Raw genomic sequence first — 20,267 nt, 5'->3', positions numbered from 1 at the left:
ACTCCATACTGCGGCTGTGGCCAGGCTCTACTTGGTTTACTTCAACCATTATTTACTATTACTATATTAATTATTATGCACCATTCAGGCTAGCAACTCGGAACAGGGACTTTCTTAGAACCATCTACTAGCTGGTTCAAACCGTGTCAAGTGGGTACTAAACATGAAGTGAACATATTTCTGGCTCCTGATTAACCCAAGGGGTGAAAGTACAGCCCTCTGAAACATGTTTTAATAGGTAATAACACTAACATCTTACGATTATTATACACTGGGCTCTATGCTGTTATCTCCACGGAGAGCTGAAAGTTAGCATTAGCCACTGTTGGCTGACCTTTATAGTTCATCTTTTAACAGCTGTCCTCTCATTGTTGGATCTGCACTCCTGAATAACTTCAAAAAGTTGGATGTTGTACTTGTTTATGGTTGATAATGTTCCAAGCATCACAAACTCAATCCTGTTTTGTTTTTTTTTTACAGTGGAAAACTCGCTGAAATATGTAGAGCCACGTAAATATTTGTGCAGAGCCATGTTGAGAAATTTTATGGTAGAAAACCAGCACATTAAAGCTGTTATCTTCAATAAGGTTTCTCAAATTTATTGTCAAGTTCATGAATATATTTTTAGACCAATACATTTTAAGGCTAAAAAACAACAATGTAGCAAATCTTTTGCAGCCTAATTCCGTCTGGAGGGAGCCACACTTGTTTGTGTATTCCAAACTTGCGGACTCATCTGGGTGCCTTGGGCCTAATTTGCCTCATCTTTAATTCCCACTTAATAAGGCTAACATACCTGCAGTGTGAAACTAAACGCTGCAACATTAGCATTACGTGGTTACTGGACGCCGCTGCCTGCTTGATGATCCCCTATGGTAGAGCATTTATGATTAGTACATCTTCCTCAGCACATCTAAATTGGCTCTGTGTATGGATGATTGGGCTGGATCACGACTCCAGGGATTATTAGCAGCCTTTGAACGTGGCACTAGCTGTTACCCGCTACTTCTACATGTCTATGGTTCAGTCGTCGGTTCAAAAATCAGTATGTGATCTATCTTGTATCACTTGTTGTTGACAGTTGCCTGTTTATTTTGGTCTGGCTGTTCCCTTCTCTTTTGCTTATTATCTATGTATGCTGTCCTCTCGGCTTCCAACAATGTGTCGCCACATTGGGCTTCCAGTCTGACAGTCTTCTCTTGCCCAGGGCCAGACAAGCTAAACCCATGTCGTGGGTGGTGAGGCTGCCCTATTTTATGTGTTTCTTTTTTCCTTTGCTAATGGCATTTTGGATCACAACAATGCGAGTACACTGCCAGGGTGTGGTCATGTAAAAAACGAAAGGATTTAAATCTATGGAGTGCTTTGGTGTTAGCGACATAAAGCTAGTTGGATGTGACATATCCCATACATAGCTCGTGCCTGTCCAAGCGCAGAGCTAAGGCTAACAGTGCTACCAGCATAGGCTACAATGCTAAACAGATGTGACTGCTGCACACAATACAGCAGTCATAAGGGAGAGTGGTTGCATGGCTGTGCGAGAGAATCATCAACAGAAATGAAAGGGGTCAAATCAAAAGAAAAGGTGATGTGAAAACCTGCTAACATCAATTTGCTCGTCTTTGGGTTTTGATGCGGTGCGGGTCATTGGTTTGGCGTGTAGACAATGACTCAGCATGAATGTCACTTAAAAATGACAGGTAAAGAACATCAGTCGTGGCCCGACCTGACAAAAATAGCATCAATTGTAACAAGATGGATTAGTGTTGGGTCTAATATTGTTCGCAAACTACCACAATAGGGCAGCAAAATGACTTTGTATATGTCGACTAAAAGCACATTTTAGCCATTCTTTATATTCACAGGGATGGAGTCTACACCAATAATTGTGGCCCATATGTAGGGCACAGCCTGGAAAATGATCATTCCTGGTTTCTATATATCTGTATTTGTATAATGTAGTAGGTTTGATTGAGTGACAGTTTCATTTATTGTCTATAGCTGGTAACAACTCAACCACCAAATCCATATAGGTGCTTGATTTTGGTTCAGATTTCTGTCTAAAAGGATCTACCTTTATTGGTAATGGAATGGAAGATAGCTTTTATTCATTATTAACAAAAATACTGAACCATTAAATGCTCTCATACCATTCTCAATCAACAGATAAACGTGACGATACCTTAAACAATACCTCCCGTATCACCTTAAATACATTATAATGGCACATGTTACACAACCAAAAGGAAATGTTATGTTATGCCCTCAAATTTGTCTGATTTGAAGAACACACCACTCTGCCTCTTTTATATAAAAAACTCTGATAATCAACCCATTGCCTAGCAACAGTGGGCTCCATGGTAACTGAGCAGCATTCTCCCTTCAGTGCTACAAGAGGGGCACGATGATTTACCCAGGCAAGTCTGTGTTTGCTTTTGTTTTCAATGGACAGCACACTCATGAGGCGACAAAAACCAACAAACAGACCAGCGTGAGGAAGGCTATGGCACGTTCCTCCTCATCATCGCATCCAGCCAGCTCTATTGATTATTTGCCTTGTGCCAATCGTGGTCCGAGCACCTACTGTATAGCGAAGTACATAAAAGAAGGCTGTGCTGACAAAGACTAAAGCTGGCTTTGAAAACCATCAACTGGACTACATAAGAGCTGCTACATAAACATGTTGTCATTCACTGGTTGGACACATTGTTCAGTTTGAGTCTTCAGGTGCGGCTACGTCAGACCTTTGCTGCTAAGTGATTCTGAGATCAGCACTGAAACCATACCAACGTGAATCATCTGTCTATAAAGAGACTGAGGGGGGTGTTTTTATATATACAATTGTGCAACAAAATCTTTACATCTACACAGCATTAGAGGTGGTATAGAAAAATGGATCATTGCGACAATAATTGTTGTTTTTCTGATTAAAATTAGAATATAGAATACATGTGAAACTATTATAATGACTCCCAAGTTAATTCTATGGTTCATTCACATTTAAGTTTTGTGCATGACTCAACCAACACATTTGCAGGCTCATTTTTAGTACAGTACAGATACAGTGTTTAAAATATCTGAATATAGTTGAGATAATGAATATATATATGTATGTATTTGTATATTAATTTTTGTTAACATTGCCCGGCCTTATGCACAAGGCTACTGTATGTTGAGAATCTAAAGAAGCCATAGACCCCGGGGCTGAGTGCACCCACGACAGGCCACCGTCAATCAAAGGGCCACCACCAGATAACCAACACATTCACACCTAGATGCACTTAGCAGTTTCCAGTTGAGCGAGCCTGGATGTCGATCGTAGACTGGGAGAGCACTGGAATAGCCACAAGAAAACCATACAGACAAATGACTCAAGGAATTGCCTGCATTTTCATAAAAGTATTTCAATCATCAACTGGTCCATTTATGGGTCCAAAATATCTGTTTCTCTTGCACAATTTGAACTGACTGTGTTTGTTTCTTTCACCCACTGTACTTCAGTTTACTCTCTTCCTCTCTTCCAATAATACAAAGTTGTTCCAGCAGTCCGCTCCAGCAGAATAACCACTAGCCACCTCAACCTCTCCATCTCTTGCTCATCACAACCTGGGGAAGAATTCAACAAAACCTCAATAATATGACTCCCTGGGCGCCGAGCCTCAATGACTAACGCTGGATTTATACTGACTACAAGGCGGGTCTGGTATGTACTTTGAGCGGGGTAATGGCAGATTGCCTGCTACACCAACTACGATAACTGCAATAACTATTTGACCTGTTCCACGTGGGTTCATGCAACAACACGCACTTAATGACCTAAAAACCACCAGATCACTGCGGTATCCAGGAAAAAAGAAACACTTCTTGCAGATTCTTTCTGCAACTCACCTGGACCTGCACTCGCACTCAGTCGAAGTCAGTGTGGCCGGGCGCGTTGATTTTAATGACTTTCTCAATCTTGCGGGACCTGTGCAAGTCCCGATCTGCACCGCACTTGCAGTCAGTGTACACCAGGTGATAACTTCATTTTACAATCAATAATTAATAAATTAGTGGTAATGAAAAAATCCAATATTGTACAAAATATTTTATGAGCAACACATTGATAGAAAAATATGGGTACAAATCATCATCTCCTAAACCTAATACAGAAAAAATACTTGGCCATATAGCAAGTACGAGTATAATTATACATATATATTTTTTTATGTTTTTAAGTTCTTGTTTTTGCTGTGATCTGCGAGATGCATGGGACAAAAATCTTCCACCTACCATCATGGGTCAGTTGCAGAGGCCTTGTATCCCTACGGCAACAATAAAGTCTCCAAACACAAAAGATAACAATACTCTGCCATATATTTTAGATACAATAATGTGTGTACAAAGCAACTCAATTAAATCTAGATGGTGCTAAAGGCATAATATGATTCCCATGGCACGACGGCCCACGCTCCCCGTCACCCCTGTGTGTACTTCTGCGAGAGTCTTATTTGTGTTGACTGTATACGTTGACAACATTCATGCTACAGTGGCCTCTCCTGTAATGACATCATTCTTCATCATCACAGCACAACAACGCAGCCGTGAGTCCGCAGCTCTTAACAGCCATAAGCATGCACAAGCCTCTCCGCTGTGCCGACCGAAGACAACGCGCTAACATCTGTAATTTCTTTTGAATAAGGGAGAATCATTAGGAAGCGTTGCGTGGAGGGAACCGGAGAGAATGATGATGTAAAACAGGGGAGCAGAGGCAGTCCATCACCCACAGTCACCCAGACAGAGGATAAGTAAAGGTGGCCTCTTCTTAGTGTCCTATCCTGTCACAAAGTCTGCAGCTGATATATGGAAGGCAAAGCTAAAAGTCTGCACGTGAACAATGCTTCCACACTTGCATACACATATCTTGTCAGTGAGTTATGAAGCGCACAGCTGTGTTACCTGTGGATATCCCCTCACATGTATCACAGTGGCACAGGGAACATTATTATAAGGCATAGGGGCCAATTCAGAGATTTACATTTGGGGTTTTATCATAAAAAATGGAATAAGAACAATGCATGCTTGGTTGCCTTCTGCATGGGACAAATTATACTCCATTGCGAGAGCCCATTAGGAAAGTTATTTGCTAAAGCAGTGTATAATTCATTTATACAGTCCTGTATGGTTCGATGTATAATTTATTTACTTCCAGGCGTAATTAATTTAGCATGTCACACGTTCACCGCTTTAATCAATGTCATTATTTTCCCCATCTATTTATCATCAGTGAGTTTGTGTGTATTTGGTGGAGGGGGTGATGGCATGTGAAATCCAAGACTTCTTAGAATATATTTACACATAAAGCACTGTATGATAAGCAATGATTTATACGAGGACTCTTCTGATGAATAAATGCTAGCGATCATTTAGTCTGGATCAGTTATACTTTGAGAATACCATAGCCTATTTCAAATATGCACGATGTAAGGTTAAAGGTGCACTATGTAACTTACTTGTACATTTTTATTTATTTATTTTTTATATATAAAACCATGGATATTATATTGAATTTAGTATTGTTGTGTTGCATTCAAAGACCACTGTAGCAATTGTATTTTCTGCAGGAGAAACCGCTGCCACTAATTTGATTTGTACAGCTAGAAATTCTCCAGTTGTGACCACATCGCTGAGTGGGGCTACTTCCTCTGCCTCTAATGCAAACCAACAATAAATCATAAATTCAACACTGTGCAATTAAATGAATGTGTGTGTTTTATGAAGGCTGTTGACACGATATGGCTGTGGTTGTAAATGTTCTCCCTTTAACAAGTTATTCAAATTGCAATTTCTGTATGTCCATAAACAGTCTCAACTCTCTGGTTTGCCCATTCACCTTGGCGAGCATGTTCATCTAAGACTAGATATTTTAGGTTTGTATTTTTTCTTTGACATCAGCTCAATAAGAATTAGTTGCCTACTGCTTTATAAATTGGGGCTACATGAGAAAAAGTGGAACAACAGTTTTGTCAACAATTTTATTCAATGTCATTACTGGTAATTACATAATTGGTTATGATACTTTATCTAATATGCAGTTTAGCTAGAATTGGGTCATAGGATTTGCAGTATAGTTTGTACAAAATTCATTATATGTGTCTGTGTTAGAACAGGGGTGTCCAAACTTTTTTCATCAAGGGTCCCATGTCAAAACACAAACCCAATGGAGGGCCTATCGAGGGCCATAGACGATCAATGCAGTGAATAATTCAAAAATGTGCATTAGGTTAGAATGAGCCATCAGATTGTTATTCATGCTTAGATCCTAGGACACTCTAAATATTTTATATTTGCTTTATCGAGGTAGATTTTCAGAAACTTGCAGTAAAAAGTACTGCTTAAGGCAGGGGTGTCCAAACTATGGCCCGGGGGCCAAATGCGGCCCTCAGTTGAACTGGGCCAATTGAACATAATCAGTACTTTTTTACTGCAAATTTGAGTAATCCTAACAATATAACCTAAATAACATCACACTGCATTGTCATACAAACCTAATATTAATATGTCAAGCCTTATGTAAAGTATGTTAAATGCAGCCACCTTATCCACTGCACTGGCAACTGGTTTGTGGCCCTCCGTGTCAAATATTTTTCAAGATATGGCCCTCATTGAAAAGAGTTTGGGCACCTCTGGCTTAAGATAATACGTCAATTCAACTGGAAGCCTGAGGGCCAAGAAAAATTTGTCTGAGGGCCGCATTTGGCTCCTGCGCTGTAGTATGGGCATGTCTGTGTTTGAATATGTTATGAGACAAATGTAAAGGAATCAAACAAACAGAATATTTTCTCTATTTCTCTATCTATAGTGACTGAAACAACTGTATACATGCCTTTACTGAACCTAATGTATTTGTATGTTTGAGCCTAGTGCAGAGGATGTGTTCAGGAAAACCAAATCACTGACAGAACTCAAATACTCCACCTAGAATCAAAACTATATGATCTGTAATAAGTGCAGCGCCTGATCAGATGATTCCGTTTGGCTGGATGTTTTCGTCTCTGATTATTCACTGTGTTTATCTCTCCCGTGGACTTGTACATGTTTCCTTGTCTGCGTTCTGCACAGTTTTATGTGGAATCCCTCTTTCTACAGCGACTGTTGCAGTTCAGTAATGAGATGGGCTTTTAAGTGTGCTTCCTGGTAGTGGGGCTGACAGGAACTATTTCCAGATGCTGTAAATGACATACTTTCTTCCTTGTTTATCTATGTGAAACAATTGGGTAGTTGCCCTTGGCCCGCCTATCCTGGCCGTCAAGGGCGCGGCTCCCATCAATCAGCTCAGGTGCGAAGTGCCTTAGTGGAGACCTTAGGAGAAGAGAGGTAAAACCGCCCCGTGTGCAGGAAGCCTCACTACTGACCAGGCTTTTTGTACTTTGCAGTCCACCGCGATACATTCTGGTGCAATTCTATCAGCATTTTTCTCCTTCATTTCAAAGTTGCTGAAAACAACACTTTGAATGGGAAGATGAAGTATGTCCCTTCCCCTATCTCACAGCACCCTTGCCCCCTCCACTGCACATACACACCTCATTTAATTCAAATAGAAAATCTAAGTGAAGGGAAAAGGGAAAAACGCCCAGCTCGAGCATTTTCCCTGTGTTTCCTGTGTAATAAATCACCCAGTGCTCTCTCTTCATCAGGATAGATATCACTTGTACATGCCCCCGTATCCATCCTGCCATTCTGACAACACACCGCTGTTTTGCGCTGAATAGGCATTACTGTGAGACTGAATTACGATGCTGCGTGCTCCGGGCCTGTATGCAAAGCAGAGCACTGGTCGACATGTGGCAGCAGCAGACTAAGAGATTGTCCCCTGTATTGCTAAAGTGTCCGGTGGCCTTGAAAGAACTGCCTCTATACATCATGTAATGGCTGCAGCTGCCAGGATGCAGGTAGCCACTGATGTGCTGCCCACATCCATCACCAGTCCTGTTCCCAGGGTCAAATTATCACGCGAGGAGGTAGAGCTGTCTGTCTGCATAGCACTCAACATTTTGTACATTGCATACAGTAAAATGCATTAGGAGCGGAATATAAAGTGATGGTGCTTGATTTCATTAAGTGTCTATTCCAGCCAATGGTTTGAGTCAAGTGGATGCGCGGTTTCATGGCTACATTTACAGCTTTTCCATTACAAACCAGATCAGGCTGCAGCTGGAACGCACATGGGGTCAATGGGAAGTGAGATGAGGAACAGACAAGCAAATATGGCTGGAGGTGGTGGCTGACTGTACAGTTTGATGGCAAGTTAATTGGCACAGAAACAGCGGTGTTACTGTAAGAGATCTCATGTGTGCAGATTATGGACACAAACTGCTGCTAACTGCTGTGCTCTACTCAAGTATCGGGGGTCGTGCTTGTTAGCCAGGCTTGGACATGGGTTACAAAAATAATTCATTCTAACAATACTAATGCTACCACTTTTATAATAACTATTGTGTCGTAATGAACAAAGACTTAAATCATGACGAACAAATAGTTTATTACGAATGATTCAAGCTTAAAAACTACTTCATTAAGGGTTAGTCTTAGAAGTTACAGTATTAAGTAAGTGCGTACCAAGCCTGAATCATTCTTAAAAAACTGCTATTAACTAAAATAACCATCCAAATCTAAATCAGCAAATCTAAAACTCTCTTCCTGTTCGTGCTGCGACAGTGATTGTAAATTGAACACTGGGTTTTGTTTCAATATTAACCCAAGACATTGGCTTTTGCAATGCAGTACTACGATTCAACATATGTATTTAGTCTACAGGTAAAAATGAGTGTTACAAAAGCGGCTGAGTCCCCTGAACCTCCGGGCACACTCACCTCTTTTCATTGGCTTTTATTCTCAGAGGGCCCGGTGTGTGTGAGGCAGTAGGACAGGACATGCTGCCTACAGAGGTGAACATTCATTAAAACACACTGCTCTTACCACCTCTCCAAAGTCATTACCACACACCTTATGATCTGCAGCCCCGTAGACTTTGGAAAATGTGCAGTGCTATGTAGAGCAGCAGACAACACTTCATAAATTACCCTTAGAACAGCAGCTTCTGTAAGATTTGGACAAGATCTTCACTTTTTTGGCCCAGGCTGTTTAAGCGTACGATAACAATATGCTCATCGAAGTGCTGAACTGCAGTTTAGACAATTTAGGATTATGAAATGTTTTATCAAATTAAACAGAATGGCATTTAATATATTAATTGTTGAATCTTATTATGTTAATATAAGTCCCGTTCATACAGGAGTTTTAATGGGTATGTATCCACTGAGGCTGCCAAGACACTGTGTATATCTATATAGAATAGAGCAGGGGTGTCCAAACTTTTTTCACCGAGGGCCGAATACTGAAACATATTTGAAACGGTGGGCCACAAACCAGTGTCGATACAAGGAGTCAAAGTGCATTTAACACAGGTTTGACAGAGACATTGTACCGTTAATAAGACTTGGAAAATTATTTTTAGGTCTGTGTCACTATGCAATGTGATGTTATTCAGGTTATAGAGGTAGAATCTCTTCAGTCTGTAGTAAAAAATACTTCCTGATCAATTGGGCAAGTTTAGGAAGAGGCATGAGGGCCAACAAAAATTGGTCTGAGGGCCACATTTGGCCCCGGGGCCATAGTTTGGACAGCCCTGGAATAGAGCATATGGAACAGCTTCACACATAGGGAAGGTGGTTGAAGTGTCTTGCCCAAGGACACAACAGCATCATGCAATGTTTGGAGCTGGGATTTTTATCACCAACCACTGAATCATTGCCCTCTCCTTTTTACGGTCATCTAATAGTGTTTCCCAACCAGGCGTACAGGAACCAATTACTAGGCAGGACAGTTGTCCCTCACTATAACACAGTTCATCTTTCGCGGCCTCGCTGTTTTGTGGAATGTGTTCTGCGTCCTGATTGGCTAAGGGACTGTAGACCATTGTCCATCAGTCTCCTCTGTGCCATGTCTCCTGTAGAGTACAGAATGTGTTCAGACAAATTTACATAAACGTTGGATCGCAGTGTGTTGTATATTTGCAAGTTTTCTCCCTGAAAAAACCCACAATGTCGATGAAACGTTCTGCACCGACGAATTTCAGAAACGCTTTGGACTTAAAAGTGTTTCTCTGCACGGAGAGGCGAAGGTTTGAACTTTGAGAGTGTTTAAACGTAGTGTTTAAAGAGAGAAATGTGAGAAAATGTTAATGCCTGTGTGAGAAAAGTGTATAAAGTGTGTGGTGAGGGGGATTACAGCTGCAAAACATATAGAATAATTGTAAAAAATAAAGCTGACTACTTCACGGATTTCGCCTATTGCGGATTATTTTTAGAATATAACCTCCGCCATAAACAAGGGACCACTACACTAAATAAATTTCAGTTGTTTAAAAAAGTTAAAGTTTGTTTGTAGTAAATTGTAAGTGCTTAAAATGTCTTGGTGTCTTTGGACATCAATATCATTACATCAACAAGACAATATAATAGTAATAATTGTAATTAAAAAAGTAAACTGATTTTATGTGCCTATAGTTAGGGGGTACACAGAATCTTACTCTATGTAGTCATAAAATTAGAGCACAATCAGGTTAAGAAATTAAATTCTAAAACTACCGTGGAAAGATGGCAGCCTGTTTTTAATTTTTCAGCAACACAAAATTGATCTTGACAGCAGAATTATGACGTAAGCCGTGCTATGTTTGGGTATTGTCAGTTGTTTGTGTGGCTTGACATTAAGAATAAATCCGTCTATGACTACTACAAGCTCATCCCAAAGTCACCATTAGAAAAGTGCTGGCATCAGAATACCCCCCGGACATTGGTCATCTATATTTAGTCTGGGTGCATTTAATGTCACTGCATGCGGCTCACAATGAAGCCTAGTCTTTGAATGTATGTTATATCATGCCACAACCATGACCGAGCGTCAAACCTTCCTTTAAAAACATCAGATAGTGGCATATAGAGATTGGTAACCTTCATGTGCGTTCGATTTGGAGGCTGTGATCGTAAAAGTTGTTCCCATGACGATGACAGTATAAGATTTGAAATATGTTCTCATGAAGGGCAAATGTGGGATTGAGGTCGCACCCATAAAAGTGATTTCATTTGTAGTTCGCATCCGGACATTGCTATACATTTTACAATATTTCTTGTAAAACGTGTAATCTTTTCTTTATGTTAATGCTTCTTGGTTGGATTCAGCGTGGCCAGAAGTAGAGTGCATGTGAGCATACAAGTCATAAATCCACACGATTCCTGTTTAAATGCACAGATCAATAATGATGATAGCATTGGTGAGAGTAAAGCCACCCCCTTTTAAGACCTACCTGGAAGCAATAGTTAAATAATACAACTATGAAATGGTGGAAAGAATGTTGGAGAAATGACTCGTATATAAACTTACATGGGGTATTAACGGCTAACACATAACAGCTGCTATATTGCCAACGTATTGAAAAGTTTCAGTTTCATTTTAGAAGCACCAAGTCTCTTCCCTTTTCTCTACGTGCTAAGTCAGTCCCCCTCCAGAGCACTATTACATTACAATCGATTTGCATTCCGCTAATGAAACTACTGCACATCACATCAGGTTTGTGAAGTTGTAGTGTATTGTTTTGCCTCATGCTTTTGTACATTTATGGGAAATTGTCGCGTGGGATCATAGGTGACATAGACTTATGGGCTGAGCTTTGGATAGGGTTTGAATAGGGTCCTAGAGAGATCACTAAATTACTAAAACATGCATGGTTGACATATAAAACCTCTTCATGTTTTTGATGAGGGAACAACATTACAACATGATAGAAAGCTCCAAAAAGTTACGTAATACACCCTCTTTAAGACTATGAACACGAAAATCATCATAATCAAGACGAAAAAGCAACAAGAAACTACATACCTAGTAATAATAATTCAATAACAAGGTGTGGGATCCAACTTTAAGATGGTAGTACTGGGGTAAATGCTTGTCTCCATCTTCCACAATAAATGTATCTATCTTGTATTTATTCAATTACATATGTGTTTATTCCTAAAAACAAAATCTTATAGTCTTTGAGCGGGTTCCCTCTCCCCAGACTTGACACTTAACTTGGCGTCAGCTGCTTGCGTCCATAAAGCTAGATAAGTTTACTCGAATGTAGACAAAGAAATAACACCTCCACGAAGACAAACCAGACCCTTCAGGTGATAGACCCTCCACTAGAAAAGTTCCATAGTGTATCTTAAACCCACAATACTGGAAATAAAGCTATCATTGAAGTAAGGTTCTTTGCTTTATAAAGGAAAATGGTACCACAAACAACTATTCTGTTCTTGACCCTTTACTGACCTTAAATAAAAATGCAAAACTCCGCTTGCACAGTGCAGTAGATTCTAGTTAATGTCTGTTACGCTCAGTGCATGTATTTGTGCTGTGTAGACGCAAAAGAAGCTGCCATGTGCATTCAAGACAGTGATGGGCGCAGTTTGTAATAGTGGTTTTATAGCCGAGGAAAACAAGTGAGCGAGAAAGTAATCATGCAGATGTGAGATATGCATAGTCCCGAGCTTTCTCAAACGCTGCATGTTCAGAGGAATCTGAGTGCATCCATGCAAGGCTGAACAGATGAGAGGGGAGCTGCGCAGAAGGACGGCCCAATAAACCCTGTACACTTTTGGAGTACAGACGACAGGAGGAAGAAAATAGAGACTATTTTCAAGTACTATGGTCTGCAGAACTGAACTTACACAGTGAGACAGGAGATAGGATGTATATAATATTAAGATGTACAGTTGGCTGGATGGTTCAGGTATGTTGTATTATGGTTGATGCTGAGTTCTATAAAAACACACTTTTAACATTTGACTCTTAAAAGATTTAAACTTTGTTGTTCTAACAAAACAATCTCCATTTATTGTAATGGACTGAGCTCCGCCCAGGCAGACATGTTTGTCAACAAATTTGTCTTTGTAGGAATATTGTGTGTGATTGGTTGTGGTCAGTAGTTGGTGCACATCAGCAGCAGCATTTCCATCAATCAGCCCCAGGGCAGCTGTAGCTACAGGTGTAGCTCTAACCTCAAAGGGATGGGAAGGAAGGATTAATGCGCTGTAAAGCACTTAGAGTCTATACAAATCATCTGTTAGAATAAATACATCTGGTTCACAAACCCTTTTGTTTGCATTCATAACGCGCACTTTCACATGAAGAGCATTTAACATAACATGATACTTGTCCAAAAGATTTTTGAACAACAAAGTCCTGCTTGAATTTTGTATAAGGCAGTGAATTTAAATTCCCAAACGTCCATGAAGAGCTGTGGATGATTTGATTAGTCAGGACCATATGGAGTACCTCACATCCAGGCATATGGTCTAGTCATATGTACAACATACATTTCATGTTAAATTGAATATGCATGAACAGAATGTCGTAACCTTTACTTAATCCAGTCAAAACTTATATTAGGCCCACGCTAGGTACATAGCAGTGTTGTTTAACTGTGCTTATACTGTAAATTAACATAGAGTAGGATACGCAGAGCAAATATAGCATGGATATTTGTTTAGTGTAATATTCATTGTTAGCGGTATGGGTTTCACTAGCTCTGTAGTCTACATAAGGGTAAGCATTAAAATTTCACTTGTTCCCTTCAGCGCTGATCTGCTCCATGCACTAGTTTGGGTGTTGGCAAAGCTGAGAGACACAGTGACTGTTCAGCAGAGGCCAAATGAAAGTGGGTTTGTCCAAAGTGGAGAGCTGAAGGTGGTCAGCACTTGTGTCAGGACAGAAGCAGCTGACTGATGTTGGAGACATCACGATGTGATGAACCACAGCTCCCTGGCCTCAGGCTGAGGCGGAGAGGGAACATTTTGAAAGTTATACAGGATGCACATGGAGCAAAGTCACCGCTCAAGCTTGCATTTTCATGGTATTAGCTGTGAAAATGATGATAGTTGATGTAGGGACATTTGAATATATTCAATATATTGAGTTGAATATATTCAAATGGTCTTAAAATTGAAAGACACAAGGACTATTTGAAACATTTCAAAAGTTATTATGATATCTCTATACAAACAGGGTCAAATTTTTAAAAAGGACAACCTATCCCTTGCCTTCTGAGATACAGTTTTGTCCTATCACTCCAGCAAATGTCTTTGAGAACAGCCAAAGCAAAAGTAACAGTCTGCTCTCTCCTCGCCTTCGCGCCTTCCACTAAAACCTCATGAAAAAATGGCAGCACTCCAAAGAATAGAACAAGACGTAACCTCAACTAAAACATATTTTTACAACCGCTAACGTCACTCTGACACGTTCTGGCACATAAGCCTTCATCAGAGCATCTGTTTTTGGCAGAGCACCGAACCAGACGAAGGTTATATGAGGAGTGCACCTGCTATATGTTTCTCCCTGCTTCCTCTCATCTCCATCAAGTGTTTGTAGCCTGTAGTCTCTGCACTGATGGGTCGCAATCTGTTTCCACAAGACAATAGTGATGTTGTAAAGCTCCTATCTGGGTTCCTGTGTATTTAATTAGAGGAATAAAATGGCCTCTTTACCATAAATAAAAACAATAAAAGCAGGGTTGCCAGTTAGCGTGGGTTGATATCCCCCCAGTGAGTTGTCTTTGAACATGTTTGCTTTGGTTTGTAGGTCTAGTGTGAATTTACATGAAGTGGCATCAGACAGTCTATTGTGTTCCTTGCTCTCATTAAATTAACAACACACTCTGTTAACATGGCCCAAGCTAGAGGGAAAAAAAAACAAAAACAAAAAAAACAGCAGCCCTTGTTTTATCTCTTGTGGCACCAACTGTAATCAGCCATTAGCTATTCTAAACAACATTTTTTTGAGAATAAAAGATTAATGGGGACAATAATACTGGGCAGAAGAGTCTTGTTTAGTGTGTTGTGTTTAAATTAGGATCATAAGCTCACAGTCAGAGATGAGGAGTTGTGACGTCAGCTGTGAGTGGCTTTCCACAGTCCCTGCTACAAATGTTAATATTGACCTAGCATTTCTATATCTGGGCTGAGACACGAGCATTCTATTTGATAAACATTAAATATAGATTGCAATAGAGTAGGCTAACATCTATATGTGCAGTTTTAGGAGAAGCAATAGGCCTAAAAGACACTCACACTCCCAACAATTCCAACAAAATAACGATATCCAAGTAGCTGGTAGGAGGGGCTAATGATGGGTGGATTGATTGCAAATTATTGATATATCTAGACACACAGATTCTCATGCAAAAATATCAATACTTTCTTTAAAAAAAAATGTTTTAATCTAATTTGAATGCATTTAAAATATATTGTTTTTATTTTGTTTATGTGCATGTATATAATTAGTTAGTAGATTAGGTCAAGCTGGGATGGAGTTGAAACAATGACACCCTCCAAACACCAACGTAAAATTCTTCAAAACAAAAATCACTGGTAACGCACTGGTAAGAGCTAACAGCATCTTATAGACTGTAAAAACCAAATGGTAAAATCCTTCTGATGTGTATTTTCTCACAGGTCTTGTATATTCCTTTCAGTTTTGCTTTTCCGTGTGCCTGCCCCTCCAACCAAAGTGCCAGATAAATTCCAAATAATAACATTGTCGTATTAATATCTTATATCTTGTCGACAGAGCTGTAAAGAAAAGGTTTTCAAATGTTAACCAACAGTTTGAGTGTTTAAACGTACCTCCAAAATCAGGTCTTAATCGGATGTCATATCCCTTCAGCAACTTGTCCACAGTGGTCTTGGCCACAGACATTCCTGTGCTTCCAGAGGAGCTGAGGGCACAGACCACAAAATGTTCAGATTATTATTTTTATTTTTTTTCTGTAAAATTCAGTCATTTAAATGCGGCTTTATTTTTCCTTTAAAGAACAACTCCTCTTGCAAGAAGAAAGCCAGGAAATTACAGCATGTACTCTCTGTTCTCCACATTAATGACATGAACGCTACCTTTGAAGAGGAAGCAGTTGCGTCAACATAATGAGGCTTTGACCAAAGAAGAATGGACTCAGCATAATAAATGTCTCCATCAGGGCATCGATTCATCCGACGCTTGAAAGTAAACATCACTTTGTCTCAATGTAAAGTTAAACTTACACAGGCCCAGGGGACATCTACTTCATAGCACCATACCTATTTTGTGAAGAAATGTTAAATGTATTTTGTGTTTTTGTTATGTGATTGTTTTATAGTTTGAAAATAGGCTACAATTTAGATCAAACTAATTATTTGCAGTTGTCAAAAGTTGGGGTTATGTTACAGATTGTTATTCACGATATTGGATGCAAAACTTCCCTGATCCATGCAATCATATTCAAATTGTGAATCAAATAAAAGTACATGGAAACACCTTACTGTTTAATTTTAACATGTATTTACATTTTAAACAACATTCAAATGCTTTCTGTAATGGTTATGTGCATTTATGAATTTCTAAATGATGCTCTTTATTCACTATTTCAGAATGTCTTCCTCATTATATGTTTAAAATACCTCTCCCTCACCTATGCCCATATAATAAGCTGGAGGAGCGTCATCTGCAAAGCATCTTATCAGCGTCCCCTTCTCCATACTCTGTGACGTTTCAAATGCCACTGTTGTTAGTTCACCTATGAGGTAGGAGTCCATCCCTGTGAATGCATGGGGTAGCATTTCAATGAGCTTACACGACCATCCCCTCTCCACGAACCCCCGCTCTCTTTACGCAGGCCATAGACAGACAGTGCCCATGAGAAATGCATAGTCTGGGCCGCTCTGACACCTATAACATTTGCTTCTTGACCCACAGCTCTTCAGAGGCTGCCTGGAGATGTGAGATTTCCGGGTTGGGGTTATGAAGGGTAGTACTGGGGGAGTGGGTTTAAATTGCTCCCCTGGCGGATGGCACGGTTAGCCCCGGGCCCAGTCAGTCAGTGTGGTGGGGGGAAAACACTGTTCAATTAACTCATATGTAACGTGCAGTTGTTTGTCAAGATGGCTAAATCCTGCCTTGAGACACCTGATGCTGAAGGGAATACAGCCTACATATATTAGGGAGCATCATTTGTGAATATGAGTGACACCCCACCCACTCATTTGTAATTTCACTGAAAATAAGTGAGGCATGAATCACTGAACACCTGGTTACTGCAGGCGAGGAAGAAGACCACTATGTGACTATGACTATGTGGGTAAACCAACAACAATAAAAGGTTGTATTGCAGGGGCCAGGGCCAGTAGACAAAATCATGTAGTTTTATTCACATTTTAGACAATGAATCAAGCTATATGAGTGAGGATGACCTGCTGTCGAGTATTATAACAGTGTGTGAATGGCATAAGCTGTGCAAGTGTAGGCTCATAAGTGACAACGATCCTGGGTTGATTGAATAAATCCTATCACGGAACCATCGCCTACTCACCAGTGTATTATATTAGGCTGATAATTAAAGTGTCTCCGTATTCAGTAACCATGGAGACGTTTTTAATATGAGGATAGGTTACATTTTCAATAGCTTTCATATGTTGTGCACGCGCGCGTTGACTTTTACGCACACGTCAGCCACAACAGTCTAATAGAGCGCATATACATCCACATTGCTCCTAATAAGTAGGCCTGGTAGTGCCTTAATGCGATTTGCCACATCTGAGCCTTTCATTGAACGCTAATCAGGTTTATTGGTGTGAAAGGTTTCGCGTCTTTTTCTTACCTTTGAATAAAGCATACGAAGGACAAAGCCGCCAGAGCAGAGAAGATTCCACATAATTTATCTTCTTGACGACCCAACATCTCCACAAATCCGTATGCTAGATATAGTTCATATAATCCAACCAGTCCAGTGGTCCTCCCAAAAACACACAAAATAAAAGTGGCAATCAAAAATAATTGCCTCTAAAGAATGTCCAGTAGACTAGCCTACATCTACGCATGCAGTGTCTTGGGGAAATTGTGGCTCTTTTGCAAACAAACGTGGTAATTGGCCCCCGCTGTTTTTCCTTAGCTATGGAAATCCGTGCAAGTCACATAGCCCCTCGATCAACACCAGAAGATCAGACATCTTGCTGAAAAAACGCGCACACAATACTTTTAAAAGTGATGACAAGTGCTCTCCTGAAAAACACAAACACTGGCATGAATGACTGAGCAGCAGCAGCGGGCAGCGATGATCAAATCGGTGGATACAGTTTCCCAGTCCTAATCTGCAAAAGAGGCATGGTTCCAGCGAGGATAGGGCGCCAGACTACTCCACAACGTGATGCTCTTCAAAGATATCGGTGAGAGCTGGGGACGCTGCCGGACGCAGAGGGAGCGGTGGGCTTCTTCTAAAACACAACAAAACAAATCTTAATTCCCTTTGCCCCCGCTGATGCTGCTGCTGCTGCCGATGATGATGTAGATCAGCGCAAAGTCACTGAGGGGAAAATGCACATTGAAAAAGCACTGGGTAATATCTGATGCAGACGTCAGAGCAGGCTATATCACTCCTCTGTTGAAAAAAAATTAGTTGCCGAGAAATAGGGTATGGATGAGCCCCGACACGGCTGCCCGTGTATGAGAGCGTCAGCTTACCAAACCCAAACATGCAGACCTCTGTGAAGTCCACTTGCTTCGCTGTCAGACGCTAAATGGACGCGCGTCAATGTGCTCCGCTCGCAGCTCCAAACAAATGACACATTCAACAGTCCGCGCGCACGCGAGCAGCAAATCTCAGTCTTTTGTCTGTGGGGTCTACACTACACACAGAGGGTTTGGACTCTGCCGCTGTCCTGGAGCGTGCAGGGGGGCACTAAAGGTGAATTCCTCTGCCACTGCATGTTCTTGGCACAACAGTATCCCTCTGTCCCTTTAGGGTGCCGTCTCTGTGCGCTCTGGGTGTTAAAGTATTTCCTCTACTTCTCCATATTTCTGACTCGCACATTGGCACGCACCCACGCACATTGGCGAGCACGGCACTGTTATTACGCACTGTTTAGATTTGTTTGTTGTTTATTTGTATGATCACGAGCAAACATCCTTGGTGCAAACTGCAACTGCGCGCACATCACAATGCAAGAATCATACAAGCTTGTGTTTTATACAGAGAAGGAGGCTTTCTTCAGGGATCTCTGTGCTGTCCAGTTGCTAAGCAACCCAGCCAGCACTGATGCAGTTGTGGTGTTTCGAAGGCTATGCGCAAAGGCTCATTTAAAGGAGTAGACCCACAGCTGTCACCGATGTGGTGTCAGTGGGACAAAGGCATAGCAACCAGTGCCACGGAGCCACTGCTCGTGCCATCAGTGCAAGCAGCGTTTATATTTCCACACTGTATTTTTATGTTATCATCATGATCATGATCATCACCATCATCGTCTTCATCCTGACAGGGCCATCTCTGTGGGAACACTTCATTATTGATTTTTCCTCCATTTTTCAAACATGTTAATATCTATAGAGCGTCTCTTTGCTGTAAATGACAAAACATCTCATTGGGACCATGAACAATTTGAGTGTGTCTAAACATGACCACATCCAATTTTCTACAAACTTTTTGGACAATTTCAGCAGCTGAGAGCATGTTTACAAAATGAGAAATGACCACTGAGGTACAGAAGAATAATGACCATACCTGTGTTGAAAGAGGACAATGAGCATTATAATTACATGTAGCTGCTCAAACACTGCAGCGTGACTGACCATGACCTGGCCACTGCTGATGGACAGATATATGATAATGTCTGATTGGCTCACACACATCAGATTGCCTCATAAACATGGGCTGTGCACTGCTTCATGGTTGAATCATGCTTTGTTGAACTCTTAAATGATTCTTTAGATGCATTCCAACACATATTAAAGATTGATGAAAATACATTTATTATTCATAAAAAGACACTAAGTCAAAACAAGGACAAAATAGTCCTGTCCATTTCATACATGTTTATGGAATGTGACCAAATATCATCGCAAAATGGCTCAGTTTACCTGTTTTATTGATTGATTGATTGATTGAGTTTGATTGTTTGTTAATTCCGCTTCCATTACAACTGATCACAAAACAAGAGTGTGATAAATATGACTGAAGTATTCTTGAAGCTACACAATATAACATGAAATCCTTTGGGTAGTTATGTCATGAAGCTCCTCCGATACACCGTACAAACAACATGCAACATTTATTCAATGGACATTGAACTTCTGAACTTCTGAAAACACTTATAGTTACAGGAGACCCACATCCACACATCCCCGATATGCTTGTTGGCTTTTAGCTCCATAGGGAAAAGCAAACATCT

The 20,267-nt window shown here is 40.5% G+C and overlaps 1 protein-coding gene across 2 annotated transcripts in view; it reads right to left on the bottom strand.

The window, feature by feature from the left end:
• gabrb4 (gamma-aminobutyric acid type A receptor subunit beta4) overlaps positions 1 to 18,611 on the bottom strand; it is a 45,513-nt gene extending 26,902 nt beyond the window's left edge. The window contains exons 1-2 of one of the 2 annotated variants that reach the window (XM_033978948.2): positions 17,705 to 18,611; positions 15,699 to 15,790 (exon numbers count right to left, since the gene is read on the bottom strand). In XM_033978948.2, the coding sequence (XP_033834839.1) occupies positions 15,699 to 15,790; positions 17,705 to 17,784 (172 nt within the window). In that variant the 5' untranslated portion in view covers positions 17,785 to 18,611. The remainder of the gene's footprint in view (positions 1 to 15,698; positions 15,791 to 17,704) is intronic. The other variant, XM_033978950.2, reaches the window with a different exon arrangement.
• Positions 18,612 to 20,267: the final 1,656 nt, after the last annotated feature.

This window comes from Periophthalmus magnuspinnatus, chromosome 14, assembly GCF_009829125.3.
Source record: "Periophthalmus magnuspinnatus isolate fPerMag1 chromosome 14, fPerMag1.2.pri, whole genome shotgun sequence".
Lineage (NCBI taxonomy): Eukaryota > Metazoa > Chordata > Actinopteri > Gobiiformes > Gobiidae > Periophthalmus > Periophthalmus magnuspinnatus.
Note: the sequence above shows the minus strand (reverse complement) of the source record. Positions and strands in the feature narration are given on the sequence as shown.